At 44.1% G+C, this 20,511-nt stretch overlaps 2 protein-coding genes across 4 annotated transcripts; one reads left to right on the top strand and one right to left on the bottom strand.

The window, feature by feature from the left end:
• Positions 1–1,280: 1,280 nt before the first annotated feature.
• LOC144247297 (uncharacterized) lies at positions 1,281–14,980 on the top strand. The gene is made up of 4 exons (XM_077787783.1): positions 1,281–5,718; positions 7,152–7,371; positions 8,106–8,680; positions 8,972–14,980. Exons 2-3 carry the CDS (start codon positions 7,203–7,205, stop codon positions 8,402–8,404), a joined length of 468 nt encoding a protein of 155 aa, XP_077643909.1. The 5' UTR covers positions 1,281–5,718; positions 7,152–7,202; the 3' UTR covers positions 8,405–8,680; positions 8,972–14,980.
• On the bottom strand, positions 8,280–20,457 carry LOC144247296 (uncharacterized). 3 transcript variants are annotated; one of them, XR_013341011.1, is made up of 5 exons: positions 20,407–20,454; positions 19,833–20,108; positions 12,417–12,561; positions 10,379–10,487; positions 8,280–8,632 (listed from the first exon to the last, which is right to left on the bottom strand). XR_013341011.1 is itself a non-coding variant. In XM_077787782.1 (5 exons), the coding sequence occupies exons 1-5, from the start codon at positions 20,420–20,422 to the stop codon at positions 8,475–8,477; spliced, it is 522 nt and encodes a 173-aa protein (XP_077643908.1). In that variant the 5' UTR covers positions 20,423–20,457; the 3' UTR covers positions 8,280–8,474. The 3 variants fall into 3 exon arrangements, 1 of the variants encoding a protein (XP_077643908.1); XM_077787782.1 differs by having other exon boundaries at positions 19,833–19,926; positions 20,407–20,457; XR_013341012.1 differs by lacking the exons at positions 8,280–8,632; positions 10,379–10,487; positions 12,417–12,561 and having other exon boundaries at positions 19,411–20,017; positions 20,407–20,440.
• Between the last annotated feature and the right edge of the window lie 54 nt (positions 20,458–20,511).

Below are 20,511 nucleotides of genomic sequence, written 5' to 3' on the forward strand. Positions count from 1 at the left end.
CCCCATGTGGTTTGGGAAGCCCTCGGGATGGTTAAAGTGGCAGAGAGCTGGGATCCCACTGACAGAGACCCCCCCCCCCAATCTCCCCTAGAAACTCCAAACCCTCCCAGGGACCCCCAAATCCCAACAGGACTCTCAGCTCCCCTTAGATCCATAAGCCTGTCCAAGGGTATGATACCAAAATTGGATGGCACGTACACGTTCTAACACAGTGTCAAGCGTTAGAAAGCAGGTGTTCTTTATCTGCCCAGGACACGCTGAAGGATTTCTCCTTTAATCTGATGCATGCAGTGAAACTTTACCACAGGGTATAGTCCTGGAGGGACCTTGAACAGGTCTCTGGTGGTCATATTCCCAGAATGTTTCCATATTACAGGTGACCTTTCCTTGAACCTTTTTTCCTTGAGCATGCACTGTTACTTGTTACATAACTTGACAAAAACTCCACTATATTCCTCATTACCTATTTGTCCAGTGGCTCCAGCTATGCTTGTGATCCTCTAAGCACACCTTTACATCCTTTCAGATTTTTTGCCAGGTAGTCTTTAGGCTCCATCCAGCGGCTTCAGGGCAATTGAAAATGTCTCTTCTCTGTGTCATTTATCAGGAGCCCCAAAACCCTCCCAGGGACCCCCATCTCCCCTTAGGGGCCTTGTGGTTTGGGAGGTTCAGAGGGCTGAGGGGATCCCTGGGTAGTTTTGGGGGATCCTCATGGGGTTTTGGGGGTCCCTGGATGGCTCTGGGGGTGAGGTCTCCTGTCTCTGGACCGTTTTGAGGATGTCTGTGGGGTTCAGGGTTTCGCCATGTTTCTGTCTTCATTTTAAGACAAAAGCCCTTTAATTTCCTGTTTGCCTTAGTCTGTCCTGGCTCCAGCTGGTTTTCTTCAGCTTTTTAGTCATTTGGGCCAGAATTTTCCATTCCTTGGAATTCCCTGCTGGCACTTGGGTCATTAATTTTGGGTAAAAGACATTTGGACTTGGTCTGTCCTTCCCCGGGTGCCATGGGGCCAGAGGGTGCCATGGGGCCAGAGATTCTGGGAGTGCTTGGGTGTTTTTTATTTGGGTCTAGAAGGAGTGACTTTGGGACAAACACTCTGTGTCTGCAGGGGTCCAGGAATTCAAGAGCCAAGGGGCCGGTGAGTGGGGGAGAGTGGGGAAGAGTGGAGAGACTTCTTTCCCTGTTTATATCTGGCTTTCCTTATTGTTTGGTGATGAGCAGAAATTGAGGATTTTTTCTGCCGAAATTTCAGATTTTTTTTACCCTTTCCCTTCCCCAGTTTTATGACTTTGCCTCCTTTTCCCCAGAAGTTTCATAATTTTAATCCTTTTTCTTCCAAAATTTAGGGTTTTAAACTCTTTGCTTCCCAAGTTTTAAAATTTTTTGCCCATTTCCCCCTAAATCTCTGGATTTTTCCCTTCTTGTTCACTTTTCTCCCAAATTTCAGATTTTTTTTTCCCCTCATCATGCCCAAAATTTGGTGTGTTTTTTTCTTCCCCTTTTTGTGGCCAGATTGCACATTTGGGAGGGTTTGTGTGGGACAAGGTGAGTGAAGGGTTCCTTGGATGTTGAGCTCCATTTTGATCCAAATTTGGGGGATGCTGGGCAATAAAATACCCATTTTGATCAAAACTGGAGGAGCTGGGGGAAAATTCAGCCTTTCCATGAAGTTTTAGTGTGGATTTGGTGGAAATGGGGTATTGAGATGGCATCAAGGGCAGGGTTTGGTGGGAGGGCTGTGTCAGCATTTTAACCCCATTTTGACATGAATCTAGGTGATTTTAGTTAAAATTCATCTATATTTGGAGTGACTCTGATTTAGATGGAGACTCTGATGTGGCCTCAAGGTGGGAGGAGGATGAGGGGGAGAGATGTTTTATCTCTTTAATTCCATTTTGACCAAAAGGGAGGGCATTGGGGGTAATAGTATTTTGACCCAAAATGGGAGCATTTGGGAAGAAAAACCATTTTGATCCAAACCTGGGGAATTTTGGACAAAATGTTGAGTTTGGAATGTTTCAGGTGGATTTAGAGGCAGTGGGGGCCAAAATAAGGCCCAAGAGATTTTTGTGGGGTGAAAAAAAGGCATTTTGGGGTATTAAAAGACATTTTGGGGTAATTTGGGAGTTATTTGAGGCTTCTGGAGACACCGCAGGGTTCACATGGATTTTTCTCATAAAATTACAGTTTTTTTGTGATTTTTGGTGTTTTTCGCAGGGATGGCACAAGATGGGATCTGGTGGCTCCTCCTTCCCTTCTGTGATAAGTAAAACCCCTATTTTCCATGCAAAATCCCTGAATTTCCTGGACTTTGTACATATTTCCATGCTTTTTAGCACAGAAAATGAAATCGTCAATCCCTGGGCTTGTTTTTGTCAGAAAATTCCCCTCTTCCTTCATTTTACATTTTCTCCAACAAACCTCTCAGCTGTAGATTTGTTATTTTTAACCAAGAAACCCATTTGGAAATATTGTTTTAATCCAAAAGCTTTCAGAATCTTCTACTTTTTTTCATGAATGCCTCATTAATCTTCATGGGAAAAAATCTTCTTTTTCTTCACTTTCTATGGGGGAAAAAAAAAAAAAAAGTGCACTTTGTCCTGGTTATTTCCGTTTACTTTTTGGGTGGCTTTTGTGGGTTTTTCTGTTTTGTTTTATCTAAAATTCTAATGATCAGTTTTTATGTTTTTCCAGGACAAAACCCATATGCTGGAATTGTATTTTTTTTTTCAGGGAAAAGATATATATTTTAAAAGGTATTTTTTAATGAAAAAAGTAACTATATTTTCTCTTTTTTTGTAAAAGCAGTTGGTTCCTAAGGGAAAAAAGACCCTTTTATTCCTTATTTTTCTGGCTTTTTTCTAATTTTCACTAAAACCTTTTATCAACCCATTTTTTAGATAGTGTTTTAAAGAAAAAGACCCTTTTTATTCTATTTTTATTGTTTATTCTTTTTTCTGGTTTAATTTTATTTTAAAAATTTATTCATTAAGGAAAAATACCCTCTTGAATTCTGTTTTAGGTTTCAGGTATTTTTGAAGAAAAAAAGCTCTTTCACTTTTTTCTAATTATTAAAATCCCAATTGCTTATTTCCCTGTTCATTTTTCTTCAAAATCCCCTTTTTTAGAAAAACAACTCATTTTCATGTATTATTTTGGAAAGCCCCCTTTAATCATATTTTTTATTCACAGTCAAACCTTATTATTCCCTATTTTTCCCCCGAAACACTCAAATTCTATTTTTTTGTCCTGAAACAATCACCAGAATTATTTTTTATCCAATATCCCCAATTTCCTATTTTTTTTTAATTAAAAAAAAATCCATATGATGCGCTTTTATATATACACCAAGTTTTAATAGTTTTTTATCCCTTTTTCCTCTTTTTTTTCCCTGACAATCTCAAGAATTTTTATTTTGTTCTTTTAACTAGGAGAAGATATCCAGTCTTTTTAACCTTTTAACCTGTTCTGGGGCAAAAAAGGGCTATTTTGTTGTTTTGTAGGATTTAAAAAAGCTTTGAAAATATTTTTTATCCTTTTAAAGTCTTGATCCTTTTAAAGTATTAGTTTTACTTTAATATATTTATATATTTTATATATTTTTTAATATATACATTTTATCTTATTCAAAATACATAAAATTTTAATTGGCTATTAATACTATTAAATAGTGTAATTGAATAGTATAATATTGATTAATAAGACAATAATTGCTTATTAATACTTATCTATAATTTTATGTGTTGGGGTTATATTAAGAATATACATACGCTATTATACTTCTGTATGAATGTGTAACATTATCTCTACTGTAATTATGTAAAAATACAACATATGATCTATTCTTCTGCAATTATGTTGTTATTATCATTATTCTTATTTGCATTTTTTAGTAAAAATTTCCGTGAAAATTCAGTATAAAATTATTTAAAAGTTTATATGGATGTACAAAAAATTTGGACTACAAAAATACGTAATATATTTTCTATTCATATAATTTATTAGTGCATTTATTAATAAAGTACACTATATATTGCTATTATATGTGACTATTTCTAGTTATTAAGGGAATTATAAATGATAGATTACATATAAATTACTATAAATATAATTATATAATACAATTAAAGATTATTTTACAATATGATATGACAAAGAGTTGCATAATATTATATGAATTACGTTATGTTTTTGTATTATAAGGTAGTATAACTTTTTGTAATTTATGGATATTATATTTAATAACATTTATATATTTTTATATTTTGTGTTACAATATAATATCAATTATTATAATTGCTATGTTGATTATGTATAATGATAGATTCTATTGCAATATAGTATAATACAATGGTATATTAATTCTTTTCTGATCTATAATATATTCTTTACCTTTCTAATTTTGCTCCTTACTGCTTATTTTAGCTTGATTTTTACTGTTTTTTTCCCCAAACTGTTTCTATGAAACAAGAAATAAAATTATTTAAAATCATTATCTGTATAATTTTATAGAGAAAATATAAATCATCTGCTGTTGTAAGTAATTATAAAACTAACATGTAAATTTATTTTCTACTATGATTAATACTGAAATAAATTAAATAGCCACAGCATTCATTATTATATTACTTTAAGTATTTTTAAGATTTATGGATTTGGATTAAATATTTGCTGATACTTCTATCAAAATTAAGTACAAAACAATAGAAAAAATACTACTATATATTTAAATATAAGTATTGTGTATCACAGTATCACAATTAGAGATCTGTATAATAATAACATAGAAAACTATATAACTCAGCTATATTATGCATAACAAGTATAATAATACCATAACAGGTTATAATGTAATTGAGATTTTTTTTACTGATATGAGTCTTATATTATTGATATTTTATCAGTGTGCTAATAAGTAGTAATATACTAAAGTATATTACATAATACTATTAATATATCATCAACACAGGGTACAATAATATAAGTATCTAGTTATATTGTTGTATTAAGGAATAGTATTTTATATAATTAATATTAGTTAATAATACACCATTATTTCTAACAATTAACACATTGGTATATATTTTAATCACTTGTTAATAGAATGCAAATGTTGTTTATTAACATAACAAACTGTAAATAGAATTTCTATTATGATTATATATAAAAGTAGACTTTATAAATTGGATCCTCCAGTCATATCTTTAATGTAATTTTGGTACAATTTCTACTGCAAAATAGGAAAATTCATATGTAAATACATACAGAATTGATATAAAAATATCAATATAAAAACATAAAAGCCCCATTTATATAACCTCCTTGGTTAATATAAAAATTAACTGAGGCCTCCTTTTTCCTCCATTTTCCCAGCCCTCTCCAGTGCCAGCTACTGGGGCTGCGAGTTCCGGCTGTGTTCCCACAGAACCATGACGGCTCCTCCAGTGCGTAGCTGCAGCTGCTGCTCACCTCCTGTGGCCCTGCTGACACTCAGGTGTCAGTGATGCTCTACGATGGCTCTGTCACCCAGAACATCACCCTGAGGCCAAATGTCACTGTGCCCTTGCCCCTCTCTGCTAACCTGGAACTCACTGGAAGCTGCACTTCCCATAAAACCTTGGTGGTCCAGACGAGCGCTGATATCTCAATTATGTCTGTCAGCACCATGGGCTACACTGTGGGTGCCACTGCCCTCCTACCTGTGGAGAGCCTGGGCAACAGGTACTGTGTGGTGACACCTGTTGGGAATTACACCTGTAGCCTGACTGAGTTCATGGTGGTCAGCAGTGCCACCACCACTCCCACTTTCCACTATGCTAGGGCCACCTACGTCCCTGTTGCGGTGCTCTGCCTATTCCTGCAGCCTACCACAGCCTGCAGTTCCAGAGCAGCTAGGATTTCACTGGCACAGTTGTAGTGGCCGACACCCCTGTGGCCGTCCGCAGTGGCCACACCTGTGTCAAGGTGTTTGCTGGCTTTGACTTTGTGGTGGAGCAGCTCCTCCCAATGACAGCGTGGGGGAGGAGCTACATGGTGCTACCCAACCCACTGCAGACAGAGTTTGACTTTGTTTATATGGTGATGGATAAAGACAACACCATGAGCCGGAATGCCACTGTGGCCATGGTGACAGGGGAGGTGTAGACTTTCGTTCTGAACCATAATTCCCACCTGTACATCAGTGTGGTGGTGGCAGTGCAGGTGGTGTTTTCAGCGGATCATCTTGGCGAGATCCCTTCCTCGTTGTCCCACCTGTCAGCGCCCGTTGCACTGCGTTCCACTTCAGCAGTGTGCCCAGCCAGTATAACCATGCCATCCTCATTGCACCCGCCACTGCCACCACCACCCTCAATCATCCTCCAGAGAACACCGTGGCATGGCGGGCCATTCCTAGCACAGATTTCTCCTGGGCCAGCATCACCCTGAGTGCAACAATGCAGAGCGCTGAGAACTCACAGATGCCCATTGGGCTTTTGGTGTTTGGGTTCCAGAGTCACGCTGGATATGGCTTCCTGGGACTCTGTGCTGCCAGTGAGTACAGTCAGTCCATTGTTGTGTCACCCCAGTGGTTGGGTGTTGTGCAGTTGACCATGGATAGGTTTTCCCCTTTTTTTCAGTCCCCACACTGCTCTCCTGTGAGGATTTGGTATGCGATGAGAGGTGTGAGATGGATGGACAGCCAGAGTGCATCCAGGAGACTTTCTCCACCTATTGGCTTGCTGGCGGGCCACACTACTGCAGTTTTGATGGAAAGACCTTTGATTTCATGGGAACATGTGCCTACACCGTGACCACCATCTGCGATCCCGATCCCACCCTTCCTGCCTTCTCTGTTGAGGTCAAAAAAAGGGCAAATGGGGCTCCAAAATTTCCTCCATTGGCTCCATCACCATCCATGTCGACAACGTCACTGTCACTGCTGTCCCATCAGAGAATGGGATGGTGAGGGAAAGCAAAAACCATCATCATTTCCCAATTTTAAAAATTTTTTGCTGAAATTACATATTTAGCAATGATCTTGAGGGTCTTTTCCTAAATAATTCCTAGATTTCCTGGTGTGCAGGTAACCCTTGCATGAAAACACTTCTAGTTTTCTTGAACTCTGTACCCAATTTTGATGGATTTTGGTTGTTTTGATGGTTGTTGTTCTGCAGGTGAACAGCCACCGCTCACACCTCCCCATCTCCTCCCATGGGAAGCTCCACATGCACCAGAAGGGTAAATCCATGCTGATCCAGTCAAATTTCAAGCTGAAAGTCCTCTACAAGTGGGATGATCATGTAGTAATCAAACTTCCAGCTGCTCTTTCTGGAAAAGTCTGCGGAATGTGCAGGAACAACAGGGACCTCTGGGATCATGCACTCTGTCTTGATGGTAAACAGGTGTGTGATATTGTGGAGTTTGCGCGGAGCTGGAAGGTGACCAGTAAGAGTGGCCACTGCCTGGACGCCTGTAGTGGGGACTGTAAGCTGTGTGGATGGGACCAGGTGGTGACATACAAGGTAGAGACTTGGTGTGGGAAGTTGTTCCAACATTCTGGGCCATTCTGGTCATGTCATGATGCTATCAGTCCCAATATCTATGTGAAGAACTGCATCTACGACCTGTGTGCCAATGAGGGGCATCACACTGTGCTGTGCCATACCTTCGAGATCTATGCTGATAACTGCCAGGAGGAGGGATCAATGTTTCCAATTGGAGGACAACAGTGGGATGTCATGAATAGAGGATGGTTGGGTGAAAATACTCCTTGGGGTGGGCAGAGCCTAATTAATGTGGGACTAAAGATCCAGGGACTCATGGCTTGGGAAAGGTTACGGCAGCAGATCCAAGCAGGAAATCCTTGGAAATCCAGGGAGATTCTAGAAAGTCCATGTAGAAAGTCCACAAAGTCCATGGAGTCTCTAGAAAGTCTGAGCAGGAAACCCAGGAAGTCTGCAGAGACTCCAGAAAGTCCAGGCAGAGTGTCCAGGAAGTCCATAGAGACTTCAAAAAATCAATGGAGACTCCTTAAAATCCATGGAGACTCCAGGGTAATACAGATAGTCAAAGATGTCTGTCCCACTATGTGCCGCCTCACCCTGACTGCTCTCTCCCTCCCTGTCCAGCTCTCACTTGCCTGCCCAACAGCACCCACAGCCTGCCTCCCTACCTGCAACATCCCCACTGTGTCATCCCGCTGTTCCACTGTCAACACCTGCGTGGACACCTGTGTGTCCTTGATGCCAACACCTGCGCTGCCCCCTCTGAATGTGGCTGTGTCCTTCAAGGTCTCTTCTATGGCCTTGGCGAGGAATTTTGGAGTGACCTCACTTGCACCCAGCACTCTGCGTGTGATGCGGAGCGGCGGCAGGCAGTGTGCCGGGATTCTGGTTGTACCACTAAGGAGGAATGCGAGGTGGAGTAGGGGATCTAGGATTGTTATCCCAAAATTTCTGCGGTCTGCACCACTGTTGGAGCCACTCACTATGAGACCTTTAATCAAAGGAGGTGTATCTTCCAGGGGATGTGTGTCTTACCTGCTGGTTGGGTTGTGTGAGGACACCCAAAATTTGGTGGGATTCCAGGTGTTGGTGCAGAATGGCCACCAAAGTGACAACCTCACATTGTCCATTGCCGTGGTGACAGTTAAAGTCTACAACAAAACCATCAGCATCAGCAGGAACATCGTGGAAAAATTATGGTGAGTTTAGGAAGTGGTCCTTTATCTTTTCACTGCATTGTCCACCTCATCCTAAACCTCATCCCATTAACAATTGATTAAATCTGAAATGTAATTAAATAAATGTCTTTTAGGTGTTCCAGATCAATTACCAACCTCCTCATGGGACTTGGTTCTTCTCATTCTTTTAAATCCAAAATTTAATTAAATTCAAAGTTTATTTAAATCAACATTTTTTTATTTGCTCTGGCTGTTGAAAATTGTTTACCATCTGTCTGCAAATTTGATAAATTGTTATGATTTTCTCCCCAGATTGATGAGCAGTTGGTCAATCTCCCATATCACTACAGTGAAAGAAAGATTGTTGTCTATGGTCACAGCCAGGACACGGTGGTAAAAACCGATTTTGGCCTCATTGTCACCTATGACTGGTATAGCCACGTCACCACCATGATGCCTAGAGGCTTCACCAATGCCCTATGTGGTCTGTGTGGGAACTACAATGGTGTTGCTAGCAACGACATGATGATGAGGAACAACCATGTGACATCAGACCCAGATGCCTTCAGGAGCAGCTGGAAGGTCACAGATGTCCCAGCATGTGGTGAGAGGTCAAGAGTGGAAAGTTCCAGCACTCTTGCACCTTCCTGGCTGCAACAGGAAGTCTCTGGGATGGGGTGTGAAGTTATTTTGGAAGAGGGTGGACCCTTTAAATCATGTCATGGTCATGTTGATGGCCACCATTACTTCCAGAGCTGCATCCATGACTCCTAACTGTTTTCCCTGATCAGGAAGAAGGAATGTGTGCAATCGTTGTTCTCTTCACCACCACATGCCAGGCTGCTGGTGTGTCCATCGAGAGGTGGAGGACAGATAATTTCTGCCGTAATTTGGGACAGTGGGAGGTTTTTACTTCAGCAGTATCCAAAGGATCCTTAAATCTGCTCTGAATCCATGTATGAACAACCCAGAGGTGCATGGGAATCCACTGGGAATTCCACCCAAAGTCTTGGTTGATCCCATAATACACCCAAATAAGCCCTTCCTAAGGAAGAAGTTGTCTCATCTAGAATAATTTACCCCCTCAAAATCTCCAATTTCCTGGTGTTGGCATCTCATTCCATCTCAGCATTTATTGTTTGAAAGAGAATGGAAAAGATCAGCAGTTGAAGCAAATAAACATCTGGTAGTAGGAGACCCTCTGTATGGACTACAAGCAGATATGCTAACTGGGTAAAGACCCTATTCTAACACACAAGTTCAACTACAATATCCTATTCAAATGCACCAAATTGCCCAGACTTTAGCCCACCGAGCTCTTTTGTCTGTACCTGATAAGAAAAACCCTGTACCTTATACCACTGTTTGCCAGGGAAGCACAGAGCCCTATGGACAATTCCTAGACCATCTGTTAGCAGCAATAAAAGATAATGCAGATTTGCCACCTGAACTCCAGGAACTTATGTTTCACACTCTCGCTTTTGAAGGAGCAAATCCTAGAACGAGAGCAATCCTAGCAACATTACCACAAGGGAGTCCAGTTGAAATGCTTATGAGAGCTACTCGAGCAGAACAGAATAATCAGACAGCCACCTTCACAGCAACAATGAAAGAAACATTAAAGGAACAAGGTCATGTAATTGCAGCTGCCCTGTCTGGAAATGGAGGCAGGGAAACGAAGATAAAAGGTCAAAGTAACAGAAAGATTAAAACTGGTACCTGCTTCTGATGTGGTGAATTTGGTCATATGCAGCAAACCTGTTCCAAAACTGTTTGGTGTCACATGTGTAACTCTGATACTCATGCCACTGCTGCCTGTACTCGCAGACTGTTGGAAAACATGCAGAGCAATGTGATGGGTCTCCGTGCAAAGACACAAGTACAGACCCCTTCTACCCAACATACCCCTTTGACACAGATGAAAAGTATGGTTTCCTATACCAGCGTGTCCCAGCCACCCGAGGGAGTCTTGGAGTGGATATGGCAACCACAGTAGAGGTAACCCTGAGCAACAAAGAGGTAACATTGATTCCAAGTGAAGTAAAATGCCCTATGCTCAGTGCTGAGTCTTGAGTGGGAGGACTTTTACATGGCAGGTTGTCAACAAGTAAACAAGGAGTAATTGTATTACCTGGTGTAATAGATGTAGATTTCCTAGGGCAAGTACAAATCATGACCTATGCTTTACAACTACCTGTAACAATCCCCAAAAGGAGCAAAATTGCTCAAATACTTCCCTATGAAAACTTTCTTACACATTGAAAGTATTATGAAAAACTCAAAAAAAAAAGACCAAGTAGATAAAATAAGAGGAAATAAAGGTTTTGGATCCTCTGGACATGATGTGTTTTTCACATTGGACCTTAACCAAAGACAATACCAGAAAACTAAATTGAAAAAGGGCAGTCAACAAATTAGTTTAGAACCATTACTGGACTCTAGAGCAGACGTAACCATCATCAATCGACATATGTGGCCTCAGGCATGGGAATTACAGTCTCCAATCACACAAGTAGTGGGGGTGGGAGGTGAAAAAGCATCAAACAAAGTAAAGACTTAATTACTTTCCAGTTTGAAGATGGCCAAACAATTGTAACTCGACCTTATATAATGCAACTTCCACATACTTTGCCAGGATTGATTGGATTAGATGTTTTGTCACAACTGGGACTGGTCCTGACAACAGATCAGCATTCTGTGCCATGGCCACTGGGCAGCAGCCGCCCATTCTAAAAATTACATGGTTAACTGAAAAACCAGTGTGGGTAGACCAGTGGCCGATGACCTCAGAAAGGCTGTGCATTGCAGAAGAGTTAGTTCAGGAACAGCTAAAAGCAGGTCACATTCAACCTTCCACAAGCCCATGGAACACTCTTATATTTGTCATCCTGAAAAAATCTGGAAAATGGTGACTTTTATGTACTTATGAAAATTTAATGATCAAATGTTAGCTATGGGTGCACTGCAACCTGGCCTTCCTGCTCCTACAATGATCCCACAAAATTGGCAAATTGTAATAATAGACTTAAAGGACTGTTTTTTCACAATTCCTTTACACCGTGATGATACACAGAGGTTTGCATTTACTCTGCTATCTGTCAACCATGCAGCCCCTGCCAAACACTATGAATGGGTAGTTTTACCCCAGGGGTCCAGAAACAGTCCTACTATGTGTCAAATCTTTGTGGACTGGGCACTTCAGCCTGTGTGGAAGTGATGGTCTCACATGCTAATTTATCACTACATGGATGACATTTTGTTTGCTGCCAAGTCTGCTTTAACAGATAGTGAATTAGAGTGGCTCATCAACCATTTGCACTCCTGTGGACTGAGTCTCACCCCTGAAAAGGTCCAGCATTATTCTGCACCATGGAAATACCTGGGTTGGCTCATCTCAAAACCTCAGATATGGCCACAAAAGGCAGAGGACCTTTGTGGGTCCCTAGCAGATTTGTCTGCCCCGCATGTCAAGTCCAGAAGAATGAAGGGAATATCAATATCAACTCTATTTCCAACTAGTCTTCAATAGACTCTACAATAAACTTGGAACAACCCCACTGTCCTAGTTTAGGGCAAATTTGGGAGAAAATCCTCTGGAAGGAGGCCCCAGAAAACAAACCCCCACGGCCCCTCCCCACCCACCTGGTTCGGGAAGAATTTTCTTAGAGAGAAGTGGAAAAGAACCTGTTCATTTAACAAACAAAACACTCCCCAGCACCAAAAAAAATTAACAACACCAGATGACAACAAAACTCACCACTCTGAAGAGATGACAAATCCAGAAAGTCTCTCCTGGGAGTGGTCGCCCGGGTCTGGGTGCTGGGGATTGCTCTGGGCACTGGGGATGGCTGCTGCAGATCACAGAGCGCAGGCTCTGGGTGCTCCTCGGTGTCTGGAGCAGGCTGGAGTGATATTCAGGAAAGGGAAAGGAAAAAAAAAACAGGCCAGGGAAAGAATTGGACTGCTTAGCTAAACTAACTAAAAAGCAAAGGCAAAAGCAGAAGCAAGCAAGCAAAAGCCAGCAAGCAAAAGCAAAAACAAGCCAGCCAGCACTAGCCTCTTCTAGAGAACAGACCATAGAGGGAGGTGGCCCAGCAAAAGACAAAACAAACCTTCACTTTCAGAGTCAGTTCTGAAAGCACAGAACATTAATATCAAACATAAACAGAACACATGACTCAGGATACCAGCATCATAATGTCACCCCATGACACCCACCTTCCATAGAAGACGTCTTGTCAACAGTAGTAACAGAAAAATCATTTGGACTGCTAGTCCAAATGCTGTATTAAGAAATTGCTGTAAAAATGCTGTTTGTGGGAATTGTGGAAAGCAAGCTGACATAGTGTTACGCTGTGGTAGTTGTAGAGAGAATTTTCTTATACATTGTAACCACTTGCTTTATGCTTAGACTGCTGAGATGTTGTTGTTAGTATTACCTTTGAAGAAAATTGTAGAGAATTTCTGAACATTGAGCCAAATCAGCCTTTTCCAGAAGTGGATACCAGAAAGCATTGACAGCCAATACAAAGCTTTTTTTTGGCATGCTTTGACCAAGGCTTATGCTGTTGTCTTGTCCACAAAAAGAATGCAAGCTCATGGCTTGTGGTGTTCTTTTTGACAGTTAGAAACAAGAATAACAAAATTATGAAATGGTTTCATTTGATTATAGGGCTGTTAGGACTGACAAAACTGTCCTTAGTGAAGACAGCATGGATTAACATCCAACCATGAACAAATATATGGATTACCTGGGCCAATCAGACAGGGAAAAAGTCATTCTGTTTATCACTAGCTACCCCTTCTGATCCCTTTTGTACTTGCTTAATTGGAGTTCCTTTGAGCAATCTGACAGAATTCAGACCTTGGACAAAAGGTAAAGTACATCCCAAGCTTGAACAAATAGCAAATTAATTTTGTACTACCACCTATGGAACAAAAGATGTTCCAATTAACTGGTGCAAACAGCTCAATGTTTCAACAAACCCCTTATGGTCCCAAGCATTCTTAATTGCAAAAAGACTGAATGTTACAGGTATAGAAACTCAGGAGCTTGACATTTTAGGATCTGCTCCAGGAAATTACGGTCTAATTTTTTGATTTCAGAGAAAAGACATTAGCTCAGAACACCTTTGGCCATTCAAACCAAGAAGTAATAGTACTTGGATTGCCCCTGGATCCCCTTGGTACAATAACATTACTGCTTATTGTAACAATTGGATTTGGTCTGTTCCATGGTCTAGACCCATGGCACAGATGTTACCTCCAGGAGTATTCCTCATTTGTGGGGATTGTGCCCAACCTGCCATACTTGCTAAAGCAGCAGGAGGACCATGTTACTTTGGCAAATTAACATTATTTGCTCCCAGCATCAAACAGGTACTCAACATAAGTCACAATTCTCAACGTGTTAAGCGTAGTGTACACCAATTAGACTTAGGACCTTAATGTAGAGATGATGTTCAATTATGGGGACGACCATCTTCGTTTTAGCATCAATTTTTGCACCAGGAGTTGCTTCCGCCCGGGCTTTTGAACTAATGAGACTATTAGCTTGTTCGACAGGGAAATAAATTAATGTCACCTCCAAAATATTAAGTGAGATCACCACTGATGTTGACATGCTGTATTACAGAATCCTGCTGCAATTGACTTCTTGCTATTGGCTCAAGGAATGTGTTGCATGAGTCTTTCTGATCACTCTGTTTCCATTCACAAGACGCTTTCCCTACTTTCAAGAAAATATGAAAAAGCTTACTATTGTTGAAAATCCTTCTGATGAATGAGTTAAAGGATTGGGAGTTACTTGGATGGCTGAAAACCTTCTTGATTGAAGGAGTTACATTCCTTCTTGTCACTTTTGCTGTGCTTATTATCTTTGGCTGTATTTTTTAATGTATGAAAAAAAGTTTAGAGTCCATTGTAAATAAGGCCTGGGTTGTCCAGAAAGAAAAAGTGGGATGTGTAGAGGAATTTCTCATGGAACAAGGGCATTATATCCTTGATGGTATTTCTTTGCAGGAACTGGACAACCGTGGCCTGGAGATTACAGAGATACTTTAGTTACTTTAGAAGTATTTAGGACATCCTTGAAAAGACAATAAGCTTTGTACAAATACAATGGTCAATGCTGGATGCTGAAAGCTGTCATGTAGTATAACCAGATCAGACGCTTGTAGTATAACAGCCAATCAATAAGTGATTTGTATATGTAATCATATTATGTAAGCCAATGAGCGTTAATTAGCTATTGTATTATGTAAGGCAATAAGGCATAAAACATTAATAAATTAGACAGTAAAGGAAGATGACATCAATCCATATTGCTTTGAGTGTCCTTACTCCAGCCAGTTCTCTGTGGGACTCTCTTTAGTGGAGGTACCATGGAGATGGGAGAGGGACATGGGGACAGTCCCCCATGTCCCTTCAGGGGATGCCGTCACCAAGGCAGTGCATGGGGTGCGGGGTTGCACAGCATCCTTGGGGGGATTCAGGGAGGTGAAATGGCAGGGGTTGACCCTAAAAATGTTGTCATCCCCCCTCCTGTAGGATGTGTGCCTCCCCCCCCACTTTGGGGTGCTGGTGAGAAATTGGTGGATGGTGGTGACAAAAAGCGCAGGTGCCACCTCATGGATGGCATAGAGTGGGGTTCCTGCGGTTCCACCAAGCTGCCTCCCCTGCTGAGGGGCACCCCAGGGTGTCGGGGGGGTGGTCAGGGTTGTCCCCAAGTTGCGGGGGGAGCAGGGAAGGGAGGGGAAGCATGGTCAGGGCACGACAGAATTGCCTCTGGTCCTGCCTGTGCCTGGGGCATGGGGGTGGTGGGACATCTGTCCCCCTGTTCCCCTGTCACTGTGTCCCTCTGGCACCCATTGTCACCCAGTGTCACTTTTGCTGGGCAGCAAAGGGTGGTGGCACTCCCAGATGGATGCGTGGGTGTCCAGGCGGATCTGCACTCACCCTCTGTGGGTGCGGGTGTCCAACATGATCTGGAGACACTGGGTAGCATTGGCATTGGCATGGTGACTGTTACTGTTGCTATCACTGCCACCATCATTGTCACTAGCACCATCACTGGCACTGGCACTGTTACCGTCACAGCCTGGAAGCTGGCAGCCCCACAGGGCCTGCAGAGGGACCAGGAGACAGCCAAGGGACAGAGGGACACAGGGACGGGTGAGAAACAGGGACACTCAAGAGGGTCACAAGGGGGACATGAGTGGGACACCGGGAGGGACATAAGGGACACAAATGGGACATGAGAGGATACAGAAGGACACTCAGTGGACACTGGGGACACTCAAGGGATACTCAGAGGACACTTTGGGATATTTGGGGACACTCAGGGGACACTGGAGTCACTTTAAGATATTTGCAGACACTTGGGGATACCTGGGGACGCTCACAGTGATGCTCACGGTGACAATGAAGGTGAAGAAGTCAGGGATTTTTTGTTTCAGCAGCATTTGGATGTTCATGGCCATGAGCTGGAACTCCACGGTGACACTGATCAGCCTGAGAGGATAAAAAACACCCCAGGAAGCCCCAGTATCCCAAAAAATTCCATGTGTCCCTAAAATCGCCCCAAAAAAGGAGAAATTCTGCATCAAAGTCTCAAAATAAACCAATGAAAAAGGAAAATTCCTCCCCAAAATCCCCAAAGAAACAACAGGAAAGGGAATAAATTGGCCCCAAAATCCCAAGAAAAATCCTGTGAGTTCTCAAAGTTCCCAAAAAACACCAGGAAAAGGAAAAATTCCATACTAAAATCCCCCAGAAATGAAAATTTCATACCAAAATCCCCAGAAAAACCAAAAGGAATGAGATAATCCAACTGAAATCCCAAAGAAACCCCCAGGAGTTCCAAAACTCCCAAAATAAAACCTAGAAAAGCAAAAATTCTGCACCAAAATTCTCAAAAAAATAATGGGAAAGGAAAAATTTGCCACAAAATTGCAAAAAAAAAAAAAAAAAATCTGGGGAAAGGGAAAATTTCACCCCAATATCCCAAAAAAGAATTTGGGAAAAGTGAATGCAAATCCCACACTGGTATTTTAGGGATGGGAAACTCCCATAAGTTGGATTTTCAGGAACTTTCAGGTTTTTTAGGACTTATCTGTGGAATTGGAGGGTGAAGTTGCTGTCCAGCACTGGCAGCCGGGGGTCCCTGGGATGCACCCCCAGGACCACTGTGGGGTCAGAATTGAGGTCATGGAATGTCAGGTGCCCAAAGCCCCTGGGACTTCCCAAATCCTGAATTCCAAATGCCCTGGGCCCATTCTGAATGCTCCAAGACTATCCCAAATCCCAAATCCTGAATCCCAACTCCCAAATGCCCTGGCACCATCCCAAATCCCCTGAGACATCCCAAACCCTGAATCTCAAATCCCAAACACCCTGCGACCATCCTAAACTCCAAACGTTTTGGGACCATCCTGCATTCCAAACCTCAAACCCAACTCCCAAACTCTAAACCATAAAGCCCAAACCCAAATCCCAAACCCCTTGGGATGTCCTAGGGTGATGGTATGATGCTTGTATCCCCAGTCATCTATTTTGTTTATGCTGCCTTCAAGCCTGGCTCTGAAAAACAAGTTTTGTTTTGTTATCAGCCTGCTCACTCCCCCACAGTCTGCTGGACACAGATGGCGGTTGCTTTTTCCTGTTTGCTTTTTGCTTTTGCTTTTGCTTTTGCTTTTGCTTTTGCTTTTGCTTTTGCTTTTGCTTTTGCCTTTGCTTATGCCTTTGCTTTTGCTTTTGGCTTGTTAGTTAGTTTAGCTGAACAGTCTGAATTTTCCCCTGGACTGTTTTTCTTTCCCTTTTCTTGGAACCATTTGAACCTGCTCCGGACTGGGACCTGGAAAACACTAAGAGTTTGCACTTTGTGGCCTGCAGCACCCATTCCCAGCTCCGGAGGGATTACAGAGCGATCACTCCCAGGACAGACTCTCTGGATTTGTCATCACTTCAGAGTGGTGAAAGAGTTTTGTCATCTAGTGTTGTTCATTTTTTTTAGCTGGGGAGTGCTTTGCCTTTTAAATAAACAGGTTTCTTTCCACTTCTCTCCGAGGAAATTCTTCCTGAACCAGGAAGGGGGAGGGGCTGAGGGGGTTTGCTTTCTCGGGGCTCCTTCTGGAGGTTTTCTCCCAAAATTTGCCCTAAACCAGGACATGGGACCAACCCAAATCCAAACCACAAACCCAAACTGCAAGCCACAACTCCCAAACTTGAAACCCAAACCATAAGCTTCAAACCCCAAACCCAGTGCCCCACACCCCAAATCCCAAACCTGCACTCCAAACCTCAAACTCCAAGTGTCCCCACCAGTGATGATGCTGGGGTTGATGTCAAAGGTGTTGTTGCTGGGGTTGATGTCCACCCTGCAGAAGAAGTGCTGGCACAGCTGGAGCCTGGTGCCACCCTCAGTGCCACCATAGGCATAGTGGCCCAGGGTGTCATTGGGTACTACAGGGACACCAAGGCTGGAGATGGCCCTGGGGTACCTTGGTGGCCCCAAACCACCCCATGGCCCCAAAACATTGCCATGACCCCAAAACATCTCAGTGTTCCAGAAACATCTCCATGTCCCCAGGCATAGATGTGGCAGCCAAAGGTCTCATGGAGGACAGACAGGTACTGTGGGGACAGGGGCAGGAGCACTGTGAGTGGCACCTTGATGGCTCCAAATAACCCCCATGTTCCCAAACTTTTCCTGATGTCTCCAACCTTCCTGATGTCCCTCAAACCCTCCCCTGATGTCTACAGTCCCTTCCAGTGTCCCTGTGCCACCTTCTTGAGGACATAGACTAGGTTCTCCAGGAGGTCCCGATGTCCCCAGTTCCTCCTGGTGTCCCCAGCCCCTCCAGTGTCCCTATGCCACCTTCTTGAGGACAAAGGCCAGGTGCTCCAGGAAACTCCCGTGGGTGTAGATGGCCTGGGTGTCATTCGTGCCATCTTTGTAGCCCTTGGGGAACAGGTGCTTGAAGGCCACCATGTTGTCCTCCTTGAAAGCCACCACCAGCTGGTTGCTGAGCCTGAACAGGATCAGCTGGGTGGGGACAAAGGCCACCACCTCTGTCACCACCCATCCCTTCAGGGTGACACTGGTGTGTTTTGTCCCAAAATGGTGTCACAGCTTGGGGACAAAGGACACCACCCCTGTCAGTCTCTGTACCACCCCGGTGATGCTGCCATGTTTCACCCCAAAACAGTGTCACTCCATGCTTGGGGACAAAGGCCTGTGCTCCTTACCCACCACAGTGACACTGCCATGCTTTGTCTCAGGACACTTGATCATTCTTTTCAAAATGCCCCCATGTCCCTGTGGCTCCTGCCTGCTGTCCCTGGCACCTCTTCTCCAATGTCCCCATGTTCCCTCCCCAGTGTCCCAGCCCCCTATGCCCACTGTCCCTGGTATCCCCATGTCCCTGTGCTCCCTCCTTGGTATCCCAGCCCCTCATGCTGCTGTCCCCACCTGCCATCCCTACTGTCCCTGCTGTCCCAGCCCACTGTCCCTGTTGCCCCTATGTCCCTCTGCACCCTCACCGATGTCTCAGGCCCCCATGCTGCTGTCCCTGCTGTGCCAGCCCGCTGTCCCTGGCAGTGTCACCTACACAGTGACAAGGACGATCTTGGTGTGCTTCAACATGAACTTTGCGGGTGGGGCAGCTGCGGCAGGGACACGACCCTGTGAGCTCTGCAATTCCCAGTTATGGGCAGCTCTGGTGCAGGAACAGACAGCAAAGACATGGGTCTTAGAGTAGAACAAGATGGATTTATTCCTGAGCTCCCAGACAAAATTGGGGGAGGGGTGAACAGAAGTTTTTATACAGCAACTCAGGAGGAGGGGTGTAGGAAAGTGAACCAATGAGGATATGGCAAGAGAGGAGTATAAGGTGAGGCAAATAGCTTATGAGTGTATCAGAGAAAATGGGGGGGATGGGGGGGGAGGGAATAATACGAAGTAACAAATGGGGTGTCCAGGGCAACAAGACAGACACAGAACTCTCTGGAGAAAGGGATAGGGAGGATTAACAACTTGGAAGGGAGGAGGTTAGGGAAGGGCTTGGGAAAATTGGCAACTGGGAAAGGGAGGGAATTATGGAGAACAGTGGGCAAACATGGATTCAAAGCACGACAACATGCGGGCCCGCTACAGGGGCTCATGAGGAATTACTTGAGGCGGCGCCGCAGCTCCTCCTCTGCTACTGGCGCCGGAGCCGCCTCGGCCGTGCTGTACTCGGTGCCGTGGTTCGGGACCCACTCGGTCTCTGGGGACAGCCGCCGGTGTCACCTCGCTCCGGTGTCCCCCCAAGTCCGTTTCCCTGCTGCTCGGTGTCACCCCCGTGTCCCAGTGTCACCCTGTTCAGTGTCGGCCCGCAGTCGGCGTCCCACTCGGTCCAGTGTTACTGCTCTGTTCCGGTGTCCCCGCTGCCCAGTCCAGTGTCCCCGTCTACGTTAAACCCCCGGTCAGGACCCCCTATCCCCGGTGTCCCCCCCAACCCCGTTCTGCTGTCCCCCCTGCCCACAGTGCAGGTGCACAGCGCCCCCTGCAGCCGTTAACATCCCCGGCCCGGTCCCTGGGGTCCCCTCGCACCAGTGTCGCGCCTATCCCCAGCCCCCCTCGCCCCGATGTCACCCCCAACCTCCCGGTTCCCGGTACTCCCGTTCCCCGTTTCCCTATTGTCCGGTTCCCATCCGTGTCCCGTTCCCATTCCTTGTTCCCATTCCCGCTCCCTGTCCCCTCTCACCAGACGCCGCCGCCATCGCTCCGGCCACCCCCCGGTCCTCACGTGATCGAAGAAACCCCGCGCTGCCCCCGCCCACCAATCCCAGCGCGCGATCGCTCCCTGATT

This window comes from Lonchura striata, chromosome 21 (genome assembly GCF_046129695.1).
Source record: "Lonchura striata isolate bLonStr1 chromosome 21, bLonStr1.mat, whole genome shotgun sequence".
Classification (NCBI taxonomy): Eukaryota; Metazoa; Chordata; class Aves; order Passeriformes; family Estrildidae; genus Lonchura; species Lonchura striata.